The sequence below is a fragment of the Xenopus laevis genome, chromosome 7S (assembly GCF_017654675.1).
Source record: "Xenopus laevis strain J_2021 chromosome 7S, Xenopus_laevis_v10.1, whole genome shotgun sequence".
In the NCBI taxonomy this organism is placed as follows: Eukaryota; Metazoa; Chordata; class Amphibia; order Anura; family Pipidae; genus Xenopus; species Xenopus laevis.
Genome location: NC_054384.1, coordinates 22,925,024 through 22,941,124, shown reverse-complemented (window position 1 = coordinate 22,941,124; position 16,101 = coordinate 22,925,024). Strand labels below are relative to the sequence as shown.

General features: G+C 38.5%; 1 protein-coding gene across 2 annotated transcripts in view; it reads right to left on the bottom strand.

The window, feature by feature from the left end:
- Positions 1 to 16,101, bottom strand: part of LOC108697444 (hexokinase-1) — a 56,903-nt gene that overhangs the window by 27,567 nt on the left and 13,235 nt on the right. For both annotated transcript variants that reach the window (XM_041570995.1, XM_018227476.2), the window contains exon 2: positions 3,780 to 3,942. In XM_041570995.1, the coding sequence (XP_041426929.1) occupies positions 3,780 to 3,921 (142 nt within the window). In that variant the 5' untranslated portion in view covers positions 3,922 to 3,942. The remainder of the gene's footprint in view (positions 1 to 3,779; positions 3,943 to 16,101) is intronic.

Genomic DNA, 16,101 nt, shown 5'->3' with positions numbered 1-16,101 from the left:
GGGAACTTACCTTACTCACTATGTGTTAAAAGTAACCCAGCAAATAAAGATTCAGAACATGTAACATGCACAGCCATTAAGAAACTGAAGCCACCTAGACCCAACCTCAATGTCCAATGCTTTGCTGGCTTTAAAGGGGAACTACTAAATTTTAATATAAGTTTTATCATCCTGAAATAAGAAACTTTCTAAATATAATTAAATATTTTGTACCGTTTCTGAAATAATCAAGTTTATGTTCACTATCCCGTTCTCTGCATCTATTTCTCTTCATTCTGTCTTCATGCAGCAGTTGGGTGTCAGATAATCATTGGAAGTTAGATCCAATATATCTTATAGGGGGGCTCCTTTTGCCTAGAAGACGTATTAGAGCTCACTCTATTCAAATCACCAGACATCATGTCTCTCTACATGCAGAATTTGTGCAAGAGGCAGTTATTTTGTTAGATTTTGTTTGTACTGGAATCAGTTATTTGAATGAGCTCTAATACATTTTCTAGGAAAGGGGCCCCCTATAAGATATATTGGATTTAACTGTCAATGAATATCTGACACCCAATTGCTGCAAGAAGACAGAATGAAGAGAAGCTGAAAGAGGAATAGTGAACATAAACTTGATTATTTCAGAGACGAATATTTCATTGATTGTATTTACAAAGTTTCTTATTTCAGTATGCTGAAGCTAATATTAAATTTCCGTTTTTGTAATAGTTACCCTTTAATTTGTACTGCCAGTCCTGATTTAATTGAAGAGTTATGTTAAGCTGACCATATCTTGTATACAAATACAATCCTTGATTGAAATCTACCAACCTACCACTAACCATTCAGATTAAATAAAGTATTAAAAATATCACATCAGACGATGATTTAGCCATTAATTGACAGACAGCAATCGTACGAAAGTTATATCTAACTAATAGTAGTGACCCATAGTGATCACCCATTGATATTGTCTGATAGGCAATACATGCAGAGATATTATCGTAAGCTGACAGAAATTGTCTAACCTGTCTGATTGACTATGGGATGATCCACCAAAAATTGCACCAAACCTGCGATTCGTACAACTTTATCTTTGTGTCTATGGCCAGCTTAAGCCTAAGAATAAGGCGCCACCATGATTAGTGTTTATTTCCACCCCACTCAAAGGTGTAATTGGTTTGTTCAGTCCATCTGTTCAATAGAAACCAATTCAATATATTCATGAAAGGAATACTAATACCATTATTTACATTAACATGTGGTCTTTCCAATGCCTAGATTTGCCAAATCAATACATTTGCTGCAAACAAACACTGCCCATAATTAGTTCTAACACTCATTTAGCAGTTCATTTAAGATGGCCATAGACGCAAAGATCCGATCGTACGAATCCTTGATTTGATTTTCGGACCGCGTGTGGAGAGACCCGACATTTTTCGTCCCACGGAGATCGTCGTTTGGTCGATCGGACAGGTTAAAAGATTTCTGTCGGCTGCGGATAATATCTCTGCGTGTATTGCCGATCGTACGGTTTTCAGTGGGAGACTGTCACTAGCTTTGGTTGGACATAGATATCGTACGATTGCTGTCAGGGGCAGAACATCGGCTTCTGTTCTTTTACTACTTTATTTGATCTGAATGGTTAGTGGCAGGTCGGGAGATGGGGAAGTCCGATCGGTCGAGGATTCGAACGATCGGATCTTTGCATCTATGGCCAGCTTTATTCTTCTGATAATCTGATCTGATCTAAACCTTTTATCCTGTCCTGTGATATTTCTCGTATGTTTTTGCACACAATGCTGCTTGCACCGAATCCACTATTTTGGATTCAGCCGAACCCCCGAATTCTTTGTGAAAGATTCGGCCGAATACCGAACCGAATCCGAACACATTTTTTATTTCCTTGTTTTCTGACAAAAAGTCACGCGATTTCCCTCCCGCCCCTAATTTGCATATGCAATTTAGGATTCGGTTCGGCCAGGCAGAAGGAATCCCGAACCAAATCCTGGATTCGGTGCATCCCTACTATAAAGTTCTGCTGTCCTACACTGCAGGGCCGGAACTAGGGGTAGGCAGAGTAGGCACATGCCTAGGGCGCAAAGCTTGAGGGGCACCAGGCACGTACCTCTCACTGCTACCTACCCCTAGTCCGGCTGAGTAAGTGCCGCTCCAGTCCATTCGCCTATTTGTGCGCATGCACGTACATGAGGGGGAGAGTGTACCTGGAGAGAGAGAGGTCGACGCAGCCGGTTAGTGCACGTGTGCGCGCCTTCTATGTGATCGGTCAGTGCGCATGTGGAGCGGATGGGGCGTCACGGCTGGCTGGGTTGCCTGGGGCGCCCAGCCAGCATGGCCCGGCCCTGCTACACTGCATTTTTGCCTGTGAGTGAGTATTGCCTGGGCAAACTAAAAAAGGGCAATTTCACCTAAGCAAACGCGTAAAAAAATAAAATGGCAGAAACATGGTTGACACTGAAACACAGTTCTGAGCAATAAAAGGTTATCTGTTAAAGGGGTTGTCCACCTTCCAACACTTTTTTCAATTCCGTTGTTCCCCAGAAATAAAGACTTTTTCAATTACTTTCCATTATTTATTTTTTACTGTTTTTCCAAAATCTAAGTTTAAAGTTTGAAGTCAGTGTCTGGTGTTTGAGTCTGGCAGCTCAGTAATTCAGGTGCAGACTCTAAACTGTTACAATTTTGCAACATTTAGTTGATACATTTTTCAGCAGCATCTCTGGAGTATTAGCAACTATTGTATCAGCTGCCTGTAATGAAACCCAGAGATTTTGCTCAGCAGGGACAAAGATGAGAAATGTATCAACTAAATGTATCCATTTAGAACAGTTTACAGGGTCGGCGACTCCCCTCCCAGAGCAGCTTCAGAAGGTTAAAAATGACACTTTACACTTAAATATTAGAAAAACCGTCACACATTAAAAATAGAAAGTCATTGGAAAAAGTCGTTATTTCTGGTGATCTAACTGAAAAAAACTAAGCCCCTTTAAGCGCAGAGTAAAATAAAATATCACTTTCAATCATGCCTTACCCTGTGCATAGACCTGCTTTCTTCCCAGTGGTTGGCAGCACTGTTTTTAAAGGGGATAGGTGGGGGGCACATAGATGCTGCTCTCCTGTCCCCTAAGTGTACACCTAAAGTTAGGGAGTGCCCACAGGCCCAGGCCCCAATGTGTCCTAAATGTTAAGTGCAGAGCAGCGTTGGACTGGGGTGTGCGAGTCCCACCGGAGCTGTGTTCCCAATGGCCCCTCTGTGCCACATAGTGTGGCTTTTAAAGCTTAACTTGCAGGTGCAATCAGGCAAAAAGGGGACAGCCCCGGACTGGAGATTATCTGCAGCAGAGTCCTAGGTGAGAGGGCTTGGGTTGGTGGGCATTAAGATTTGGGTACATTTCCAACAGTGTTGGGAATAGCACAGGGCCGTGTGCAGCTGAAGTAACTAACGTTTATGTCATAATTTGGGAAAGGAATTTGGTTTCTCCTTCACATACATACTGTACAAGGTAATGGGGGGGTTTTGAAGGTCGGAGACATGATGTTCTTTTCTGCAATTTGATCAGCTTGAACTTAATGCATCACTGTCTCCAAGTACACTGCATCCTGTGCATTGCATTTAATGCGTAGGCAACTGGTACATCTAGCAGCCAATATGAAAAAACATGTTAGACGCACCCTAAGTATGGGATGCCATACAGCTCAACTTGTGAACGGAAAACGTATTCATGTTGTGTTTTTCAGTCAAATGAGCAAATCCCTTACTTCCTTCATTACCATACCTGTTCCATCAGGGATCGATCTTACAAATGTTGGCAACATCTTGATAATTGCTGTTGGATTTGTGTCTCTTGATAGACCATTTGCCATTTCTGTTCTGAACCTCCCCATAATATCGAGTAAGGTTTCATCGGAAAGGCGCATAGCGTACAGATATTTATCAATCTATAAATGGAAGACGGAAATAAAAAGATACATTAGCTATTATTATGTAAAACGTGTATCTATTAATGTAAAGTCTACAGCCAGCATTTTAATATATACCTTTGACATTTATATACTACAACTAAACATTGAGATATGCCTCACTTGTGGAGCCTTCTGGTATGGTCTAATGGACTATCTGCTGCCCATACATTTGACAGAGGTTCCCAAACTGAAGGTCCTAAAACTCAGCTTGGGAGAAGGGAATTATAAGATGAAATTTGCTATAGGACACAGGCAAAGATAAAAGTATTTAACAAGATAATATGCTTTCCTGAACCTACACAGAAATACAGACAGCGAGCAATTTATATAAAAGAATAACCATACCCCAGGTCTGCATAAAAGCAAATGAAAACATTTAAAACATTATTTGATATCAATAAAGTATATTAAAGGGGTGTTTCACCTTTAAGTTAACTTCTGGTATGTTTAAGAATGGCCAATTCTAAGCAAATTTTCTATTGTTCTTCATTATTTATTTTTTTAATAGTTTTTGAATGATTTGCCTTCTTTTTACTCTTCACATCTTTCAAATGGGGGAGACTGACCCCCATCTAAAAAACAAATGCTCTGTAAGCCCACAAATGTATTGTTATTGATATTTTTTATTACTCGTGTTTCTATTCAGGCCCTCTGATATTCATATTCTAGTCTTTTGTTCTAACCAATACATGGTTGCTAGGTTCATTTGGACCCTAGCAACCAGATATAATTGCAAACTGGAGAGTGGCTGAATAAAAAGCTAAATAACTCCAAAACCACAAATAATAAAAAATGAAAACAAATTGAATTTATGAGCATAAATAAAAATGATCTGATGGCCAAGTTCTCATTCAGAACATACAGTTCTCCCTTATCAGAAACAGTAGTATTGTGCTATAATAGTTAATTAATACGTATGTCTGGCCCAAGCAGCTGGGTACAAAAGGAGAGTTATGTCGAGGATACGAGCTACAGTTATAGAATGTGCAAGTCATGCTGAGGCCGGATTCGGAGACAGAACATGGAGATTAACTTCACTATACATTATTCAGTTTAAAATGGCTATTACCAATAAATGCGTTGGTGTGGGGCTATTTCTATAGCTCTTCTACTTTGCATAAAATGAATTGCATAGCACAGCTTGATAGAAAGGAGAACAAGGAGTTTTATATACATATGTATCCATATAAAAACTTATATCTGTGTGTTGATTATAGATGAATGTTTCTCCTTCATAATGGATTTTGTATTTGTGCTTTAAAATGTTGTCCTATTTTGTTTTCTTTTTTAATTTGCCTCCTTGACCTCCGTTTATTCCTTTATTCTCTGTGCGTGCCAAACTTCAGGGGTAGGTTGAGAGCTAAAAAGAGTATTTAACATGCCTTTTATACTATGAAACCATGAAGTGATAGTCAAGGGTACATGGGCATAATTCTCACTGCAGAAAAAGGTCATGTAAAAGGTTTCTCATGTAGTGTTGCTTTAAAAACAAACCTACAGCTCCCATTTTTATTTAACTCTTGAAACTATGTGGGAGAATGCTGAGAGTAGTAGTTCATCCTCATTTAAATGTTGTATAATTGACATGGAGAGTTTATATTCCCTTTAATTAAACAGAGCCTTATCGGAATAAATTGATTAATTTTAGCAAGGTTCCGTGGAATTTGTGCAAAATTACAATAGTTTCCAATTTATTTCAAATCATCATTGTGTTATTTAACAAAGTTATACGTGATAAAACCACTTGTGTAAATGAGCCCCTTGTGACCACATTGACCTAGGACATCAGAACATATTGCTATCCATTTGCTTTGTCCAATCACTGTTCTCTATATCCTGTATTATTATTAATAAGACTGTCATTAAGTTATTCAGATTAACTGGTTACAGGACTGCAATAAACCTTGCAACACAAATAAAACAGCTTTATTTCGATGACTGTGTCTAATAACCATTAATTATACCCTAATTTGAACTAAAAATAAAACCGCAAAAATCCAGTACATCCATTTTTTTTCTAGTAACTGTGTTATATATTTCTGAAATGCTATATAAAGTTTAGATCTGAACATGCTGCATCTGCACAAACTCTCACGAATTAGGCAAATATCAATAAAAAGTTTCATTCAGATTGAGTTCTGAATTCAGTTCCTTTCCCTGCTTGTAACAAAAGCAGAACTGAGGTATACAGAGGGAGCCTTACTACACACCAGCCTGGAATGCTATTGTGCTTATACGGGTATGGGATCCGTTATTTCGAAACCCATTATCCAGAAAGCTCCAAATTACAGAAAGACCATCTCCCATAGGCTCCATTTTATCCAAATAATCCACATTTTTAAAAATGATTTCCTTTTTCTCTGTAATAATAAAACAGTAGCTTGTACTTGATCCAAACTAAGATATAATTAATCCTTATTGGATGCAAAACCCAGCATATTGGGTTTATTTAATGTTTATATGATTTTCTAATAGACTTAAGGCATGAAGATCCAAATTATGGAAAGATCCATTATCCAGAAAGCCTGTATACAAGAATGGCACTTGCAAGCACAATGCAGGTAACAAATGTACTCTGTAGCAGCCTGCAATCCTTCCAATGTACATTTCCAGTATCCATCAAAAGCAAAAGGTTTCCCATCAATGGTGTAGTAGAATATTTATGCAGGGAGTCATACTGTATCTGCTTATTTATTTAATAAGGAGGAGAAGCTTTCCATAGTGGTTGCAATTTTATTGGAAATCTTAAACTAGACATGACAACTGAAAACTGATTGCTTGACTACTGAACAGCACTGACACACACCTATGTCTTCCATAGATATATGCTTGATGCACTTTTAATTCCTTTGCTGCTAGAATGATAAATGGTGTTGCTCTGTTTCCCTTTAAATGCATTGGGAGTTAAACTGGCAAACTCAGATGATCTTCCAAAAAAGGAATTTACAAAGATATGCAGAGCATGACCATACCTGTCTGATCTAAAGTAAACATATCTCATGAATTCTAAGCAGGCCTAGTAAAATCACAGAAACCTTAAAGTAGAGCACTTAACTTTCTTAACATAGGCCTAGGTTTTAAACCAATTTGCGAGACCTGCCTAGAAAATACTCAACTAACTGTGGCATAAAGGGAATGTAAACTCAAAGTTATTTATAAAAATAACTGCTACTGAAAACAATTTCCATCTTATATTTTCTGGTGGATCTGCCATTTAAAACAATGTAGCAGAAGCCAACAAATTAACCAACCAGTGAGGAAGCATGCAAGGCTGATTTCTGCTATACGTTTTTAAAATGTAATATACAGGGAGTCCTCGAGTTACATACTTCCGACTTACATACAACTCACACTTACAAACAGAGGTTATTACACTAACATAATGTGGTTTGCTTGGCCTTTATTAGCATTAGCTTTAAAGGGGAACTCCACAAAAACATAACAAGCTTTTTGAAAAGTTAACACAATTTCAAGCAATTTTGCAATATACATCAATTAAAAAATATGCTAACTTTTCATGATTTTTAATGGTTTGGAACAGTTCCCTAAGCCTAGCCCCCTGCTCTGCTGTTGATCTTTCTGACTACTTTGCTGAGCTGGCTGACTACTGTTACTTTGTATCAACAGCCATATGTCCTCAGCCTGCATTAGAGTCCTGCGCAGGTCCATTTTTTGGAACCCGTTCCCCACCCGTACCCGCAACCTGCAACCAGGACCCGCAAACCCACATTCTTACCCGCTACCCGACCCGCAAGTGCCTTATCCACAACCCGGACCCGCTGACCATCAAGAATCAAGAAGTGCTGTCATTGTAAACTGGACGTGACATCATCGGAAGTAGACATGATCAGAAAAAAGGAGTAAAAATCGCTATTGAGAAGACCCGCAGAACCGCCAGCCTGCGTCTATACCCGCACCCGGAACTTCTACCCATAACCCGTAGGGTACCGCAGATTTTTGCGGGCAACCCGAGGGTACCCACGGGTACCCGACCCGCTGCAGTGCTGCCTGCATCCTCCATACCCCACAATTCCCTGCACATGTGATTTCAATAAGGAACAGAACATCCCAGTGCAATGCATTGTGGGTTATGTAGTTCCTGCATGCTGTCTGTAAGCTGTGGAGTAGTTCTTACAATCTTTAACATCAGTGTTTTTGTCCCTCCTTCCCTGCCAGGATTTCAAATGATGCAGAAAGAGAAGAACTCTTACAAAGCTGGATTTCAGCATACAAAATGGCATTTATTCATACTTTTTGAAGAAACAGGTAACTGTGGTGTATATATTAGGGGTTTCTGTGTTATGTGGGCCTCTTTATCAAATTTTGGTGTGGAAGCCGGTGTTCCCCTTTAATAAACCACCTGCCCCAATCCCCTCTTGTGCGTGTTGTCTACTGCAGAGCACAGAAAGGTAAAAATAATTATGCACCGTAAATGTACATGTTCCAACTTACATACAAATTCAACTTAAGAACAAACCTACAGACCCTATCTCGTACGTAACCTGGGGACTGCCTGTATATACTTGATATATATCAGGTTTGCTCATTTGTTTGCATTCAATTTTTATACTCAAAAAATAAATGTTTCTATGAATCAAAGGCAAAAAGGGTGATTTGGAACCTAGTTTTACTCTATAGGTTACACAGTAATATGACACTGGTGCCAACTACAAAGAATGTAGAAAAATGCAGTAAAACTGGAAGTAGTAAACTCAGGCGGAGTCCAAGTCCTGGAAACAATAGTAATCCCTGGAAATGCTATCTGGAAATTGTACAAAGGAAATTAAATATATTTGCAGGAGGGACCAGGTATAAATGGAGTAGAAATAGAGGAGTAGTATAGTTCAAAGCTGTGATGTAAAGCCTGCAGCTCTTCAGCTCTTACAGAACTGCAACTCTCATCATACTAAAGCTAGCATATTGGACATTGGTGTTCCAGCTAAACCTAATGAGTCACAGACAGATCACTGATCTAGACAGTAGCCTGTGCTGGGACTGTTGATCAACCAAAGTAGAATATATGACGCTGTACTGTTGGTATTCTGGAATCTGTGTTCTGGATTCAAGTATAAGCAATCTGTTTAGATTCAACCACCCAACCTACAGGTATGGGGTCTATTATACAGAATGCTCGGGACCTGGGGTTTTTCCGGATAAGGGATCTTTCTGTAATTTGGATCTCTGTACTCTACTAACGTCTACTAAAAAAATTTAAACATTAAATAAACCAAACAGAACTGTTTTACTTTAAGTAAATTATTATTTCTTGGTTTGGATCAAATACAAGGTACTGTTTTATTATAACAGGGAAAAGGAAATCATTTTTTAAATGTTGAATTATTGATGAAAACAGAGTCAATAGGAAATGGTCTTTCCGGAATTCGGAGCTTTCTGGATAATGGGTTTCTGGATAACAGATCCTATACCTGTAGTCCCAGATAGAACAGCTTTAGCAATGCACAGTCAGGATGAGAGTGAGTTGTACCATTCATGGAATGCAGTAAAACCGTCCAGTTTCCAGCCAACTTGCCTACATATTTCATTGTAAGCAATAGCCATAAATGGCCAGATTGCACTAATCTGACCCATAAACAATACACCATGGCATTATTGAAGTACAGCTTCATCCTAGATCTGACTGACAAGTGAGTGAATGTACTTGTCAATTGAAGTTATTTGTCTATGAGGTTTTCTATTTATAGCTATCAGCTCTAGTGAGATGGCTCCAAAATGCAACACCAAGGAGCCAGCGCCTATATTTGTTTCTTTGTTTTTCAACAGCCCTGGGCTTGTGCATTTGCAATAGAGTGAAAAGGTTGGGTTTATGCTTAGGCCAAACGTGGCGTTTTTGCGGTGTTTTTACGTTGCGTTTTTAAAAAAAAAAACAGCCAGGCGTTAATTCCCCCACTAAAACCACATGTGACCGTCAACATGCGTTTTTCATGTGTATTTCAGCACGTAGGATTCTTTTCCTAACATGCACTTCTCATTGTTCTCATTGAGAATTTGGACGCCATATTTAAAATACGCTGCGTATTTACGCAAAGTGTGGTTTCAAACGTGCAGATCCCATAGAGTCTATTTGTTAGTTTCTTGACGTACTGGCGTTTCTGCTAAAAAAATGCCAATACTGGTGTCCTGTGGCGGATTTCAGCTTGCAAGCGCCCTGTGTGAATTGCCATAGTGCGTTTTCAATTAGTTTCAGTGGTAGTGCAGTTTATGCGTATTTACGCCTGGCTGTTCTTTTTTAAAAACGCAACGTAAAAACGCTGCAAAAACGCTTCGTCTGGCCTTGCCCTTACTGTTTGGCTTTTTCACCTTACTGCACATGCGCTGTCCCGAAATTAAAAAGTGTTCCATTTTAAAAATCCCATCTTTGTTTCTGAAGAAGGTTAATTTAACTTAAAGGGGTGGTTCACCTTTGAGGTAACTTATTGTATGTTATAGAATGTCCAATTCCTAGCTACTTTGAAATTGGTCTTCATTATTTATATGTTATACTTTTTGAGTTATTTGCCTTTTTCTTCTGATCCTTTCTAGCTTTCGAATGGGGGTCGCTGAGCCCATCTAAAAACAAATGCTCTGTAAGACTACAGATTTATGGTTATTTCTTCTTTTTATTACTCATTTTTCCTGTGCAGGCCCTCTCATTTTCATATTCCAGTCTCTTATTCAAACCAGTGCATGGCTGCTAGGGTAATTTGGACCCTAGCAACTAGATTTCTGAAATTGCACACTGGGGAGCTGCTTAATACAAATCGAAGTAACTCAAAAACCACAAATAATAAAAAATGAAAACCAACTGCAAATTGTCTCAGAACATCACTATCTACATTATGCTAAAAGTTAATTTAAAGGTGAACAACCAATGTAATAGTGACCCATGTCTGATTATAAAGGTATCTAGAGAAGAACCTGATGTATTACATGATATTTCCATAATTAGTGGATTGTATTTGCATGACGCTAATGTACGAAGGCATAATATTTAAGAATAATTTTGTTCATAAATTATTTTATATGTCATTTTGATGAGTCCCCTCCATGATTGGAGCGACTATGGGGTGTTTTACCCACCCAAAATGATGACAGTGAATAAAGGGAAAATGCCTGAGAAGGTGCCATTAGGATGTTGTGCAAGTGCCCAGCGGCATGTTCTCTCAGCTACATATCACTCCTGCTAAAACACAGTTGAACCTGGAGAAAAAAACAGAACGAATTTGCAGATGTTTTCTAACAAAGTACATTAACGGGTCTCTAAATCAACTATATCTGCATTTTGCACAATGAAAGAAAATGTAACTCTAACAAACTTTGCAATAAAAGTAAAGTCAACATTTTCTGTGGTTTTACAGTTATTTGAAAATGTAATTATTCCTCAAAGCAGTATTTTAGCATCCCTTTCTGTTCTCCTCCAGGTCTGTTAATCAGCTGCCTAGCAACATTTTTTAAGGAGTCAGAATCAATAATGCAGATAATGCTTTTAGTAGCAATTGCATTTACAAATAGCGTTAGAACCTTTGGAGATGTGTAATTAGTGCATAATGGCAAGTTGCTAAGAAACAAGTATTTTATAAATTGAGATTGTTATGTATGAACATAGATTAATGGGATATCTAATAAGATCTACCATACTGTTTCCTCTGCTGAGATAAAAGCAATACCATCCATAAATTCCAATAAGAATGAATCCCAGGAGTTTAATGATGATAAACAATGTAAAACAGGTTTCAAATGAAATGTCTCATTAATCATTCACAGGAATATCCTTTCTGTACTGAGTAAGACAGTCGTGGCATCTTTATGCTATGTCAGAAATCATATTACTGTACTCCCGTACTCCTGCTAAAAATGCTAAAATAAATCAATGACATTTTCCTAGCCGCAGATACAGTAAAGTCTGCGTTATGCTACTGTATACATAATGTATGAGAGTACAGTATCACAAAACAAACACACAGGCTACAGCTCATTGCTTCCCTTGTATTTTGTTTCGATAAAGGACTCAATAACACTGCGCAGATCTAAACGGATGCATTATGGGATTTTGAGAATATCTGAGAATGTTGCACACTTGAGTGTTATGCAATTTCACTCGAGCTAAGTAAATGGGCCCCCTACTGTCTGAGGCCAACCAGTATTATATAAAGATCTACTATGGAAAAGATCTTCAATCAGTGGAGCCATTCTGGTATACAGAGACATAAGGAAATAAAGTGACCTTTGCAAGGTCAAAAGGATTTCACATCTCGGAAGTCACTATAACATAGTGGGCTACAGTCAGAATAAGACTGTTAAAGGGGACCCGTCACCCAAACAAATTTTTTACAATCCTATTTTATCACATTAGTCAAGCAAAATGAACTTTAATTACACTATATAAATGATTTAAATCTTGTTTCCTTTAGTCTGGGCATTCATAATTATAGCAAGCAGGCAGGTGCCATTTTGTGGACAGTGTTATTAAGACAAGCCTTGCATCATCTCAGAATCTTGTTTGTGCACCAGAATGGGGGACCTGATGTCCATCCCCATGCCCTGGCTACACAATTAAACAGTGAAGATAATGGGGGAATGTGTGGAAAGCAGTGACATCTATGAAGTGCTGAATGGAAAGTGAAAGTATTTGTCTGCCCCCTCTCTATGCATAAGGCATAGAGGAGGGGCAGACAATATTTGATTGACAGCTGAGATTTTTAATTGAGCGTATAACAGCTATGAATGCTTTAATAAAATTTAAAAATTGGATTTCATGTTTAATTTGAAAAGGACTTTTATTATACAGCTTTTTGTGTCTGGGTGACAGGTCCACTTTAACCACCTCCCAAGGCTCCTATATGTATATGAGCCCCCAGGACACAGCAGAAGTGTGATTATAATAAACTGCTTAACCAAAAGTGGCAGTGAAAAATTCCAGCACCGAGCAGCAGAGGAGCGTGGTACCAGAAGGGGCTCTTTTTGAAACATTTAACTGCATATTAGACTTTTTATTCAATACATTAGTAAGTTTATCAACAGACATCTTTATTTACAGCTAAAATAACAACGTTTCAGAATTCAATGAAATTCACTTTCGCATGAGCCACATAACACTGTGATGTCCATTAACAGGCACAGTTTCTAAAAAATACAATAATTGGAGACTTTCCCTCTGTCAGTAATATACAGTGAGAAGTGTAAATTTTCTAAATGTTCTTTGTGGTTGATCATGCACATGCAGCCTTCAGTAAAGTTAAGACACGTAATGCTGACCAGACACTTCCACTTTTCGGTTATGAAGCTCTAGGCATGACGAGTGCTATCAAAATCTCTTGTGGGGGAAAGCCTAAGCTTCTTTGACTCTAGTTGCACAGTCCTATTCTAGAAAATAGAGGACCAGTACTATGATATATTTTGGTTCTTACTACTCTGTCATATATTAATAACATATGGGAAGGGATCTATTATCTGGAAATATTCAAAATATAGACAGGCTATCTTCAATAGTCTACATGATAAATAATACTATCAATAAATGGTGCCAATTTGCTTTGCATACCATACCGACTGAGGTTTCCCTTAATAAATAAGCCCTATAGTCTCCAATCACATACTACATCATTCACGTCACACCTCATTGGAGCTTGCAATTTAAGGGCCCCCATCATATATGGTCAATTTTATTAGGGGCCTATTAACCTACATGTATGTTTTTGGAAAGGGTTACGAAACTTTCGTGTCTGGAGAATACCCAATAGCATGAACAGAACAGTATAAACTCCTTGCAGGCAGTGTCCTGGCTGGAATCAAACCTAGGACCTCAACAGTCACCTATATAAGGGTTAAAATCACAATTATACTGATAATTTGTAAACTTGGTAACCAGGGTAAGTGGGCAGTTTTAAAAAGAGGGTTAAGGATCACAATTGCAAAAGAAAGGGATTGACCCTGTATGTTAGAAACATGGTAATGCTCTAGCCTTTCTGTTGCTATTATGTTTCCTTGATCCTCTTTGTAAAACTGTCTGGAAGCTAGAGTTGCCACCTTTACTGGAAAAAAAATACCGGCTTTCCTATATATTTATACTTTTTCCCTATTAATAACATTGGGATCAACCATTATTTTTTCTACTGGAAGCACAGAATTATTTCAATGCTCCTGTTAACCAAGTGTTTCTTGCAATACGTAAGCATAACATGTATGGAAGGCCCAACACACCGGAGTAAGTCTTATGTAACACACACATTGAACAAAGAACAAAGACTTCCTGGAAATGAGATATGTAAATTATTTAATATTGCTGTTTACTGTTTCTGTGTATGCCGGGACTGGTGGATATTTACTGGTTTGTTCAGGTCTGGACTGGGATTCAAAATAGGCCCTGGCATGATAAGATGCCCAAACAGCCCCACACAATCCCAATCAACAATGACTGTCTATGGCATCTTACAGCAGCACCTCTGGTATTTGCCAGAACCCAAAGATGGCCGGTCCGGCCCTGGGCTAGTTGTACCACAGCTGAAAGCACAGAGGCCAAAGAAAACAACTTCTACCAGTTAAAAATCAGCACATGAAGTAAAATATCTAATAACTTATATGAACTATTGATATGAACAATGCACATTATCAGAGACAGATATAATAATGCACCATCCTTTAATACTGCCACAGGCAAATCTCTGTCACTTTCCCGAAATTTACTAATATTACATGCACAACAATTTAACATATTCCCTTGCAATGGAATCCTTTAAACCTGATGGGCTTTATAAATTATTTTCTGGATAACGTATCCCATACCTATACTATTAATAATAATAATCATAATACTATTACTACTAATAATATATATAACCATATGTGCCATTGAACATAGGTTATATTTATGTCTGTCAGAAAGGTCAGCCCTCCCCTGAGGAAGTGACACAAGACAGACACACGTAGCAATGGAGGTCACATGCCTTAAGTGCTTCATATTCAAGGGATGCAGTTAAGCCAGCATCTGGGTAGCAGTACATAATGGCCAACTAGGGATGGGGATGCTGAAGTGGCAGTCAGAGCGAATTGTCAGCAGCCCTACCATCTGCTCTGCAGGCAATGACAGCAAGGTGTACCCTTAAATTTAAATCCTTACTATTCTACTGAACAGAGGAAGATGAGGATTAGTAGGAATAACTGCTAGTGAAAGGCAGGCAGTGTGCAAGTGAATATGGTACAGTACTCAGGGCCTGAGCTCAAACGTTAACCTTTCATTATGAACAGAAGGTAAGTCAGACAGCACCACTCACACAGTATTTTAGCTTTGAAAAGGCTCTAATGCATTGCCATTGTGACAGCTTAGATATGAGATATAAATATAGTAAGATAAATAGATAGATGATAGATATATAATAGATAGAGGGACAGATGATAGTATAACCGACAGAGAAAGCATCCCCCTGTCTGAGTCTGTATAGGCCCAATGGCAATAACTTACAATGATAATATGCTAAACATTAACTGGCGTGCGAGATTGCGAGCAGTAACCCCCAATAGCTATGTGGTTATTTGCTCCAATTACTTGAAAAGGGAAAGACCAATAAAGTCTGGTTGGTATGGGTTACTGCATTGGTTCAGTTAGTAAAGCAGCCCCTTGGACACCAAGCTGACACGTATTTTGCGAGAGATAGAGAACACATGCTAGGAGGTTTATATTCTCTATTTGGGATGAATGACAATAATAGAGTAAAACATCAGCACAATGTGAGCATACGTGGAGTTTATTGAATGAGCACTGACAGACGAGTATGGGCAGTATATAGCGATATATATATATTAGGTGAGGGGCATATCTAGGCAGCATTGTGGTGTAGATGGGAGTCTGTGGGTGAGTGGCATTGCCCTGACAGTAAGCCAGTGATGCAGCAGGCATTATAGTAGCAGGCATTATAGTAGCAGGCATTATAGTAGCAGGCATTATAGTAGCAGGTATTATAGAAGCAGGTATTATAGTGGCAGGTATTATAGGTGCATGTATTATAGATGTAGGTATTATAGTGGCAGGTATTATAGCAGGTATTATAGGTGCAGGTATTATAGAAGGTATTATAGTGGCAGGTATTATAGAAGCAGGTATTATAGAAGGCATTATAGTGGCAGGTATTATAGTGGCAGGTA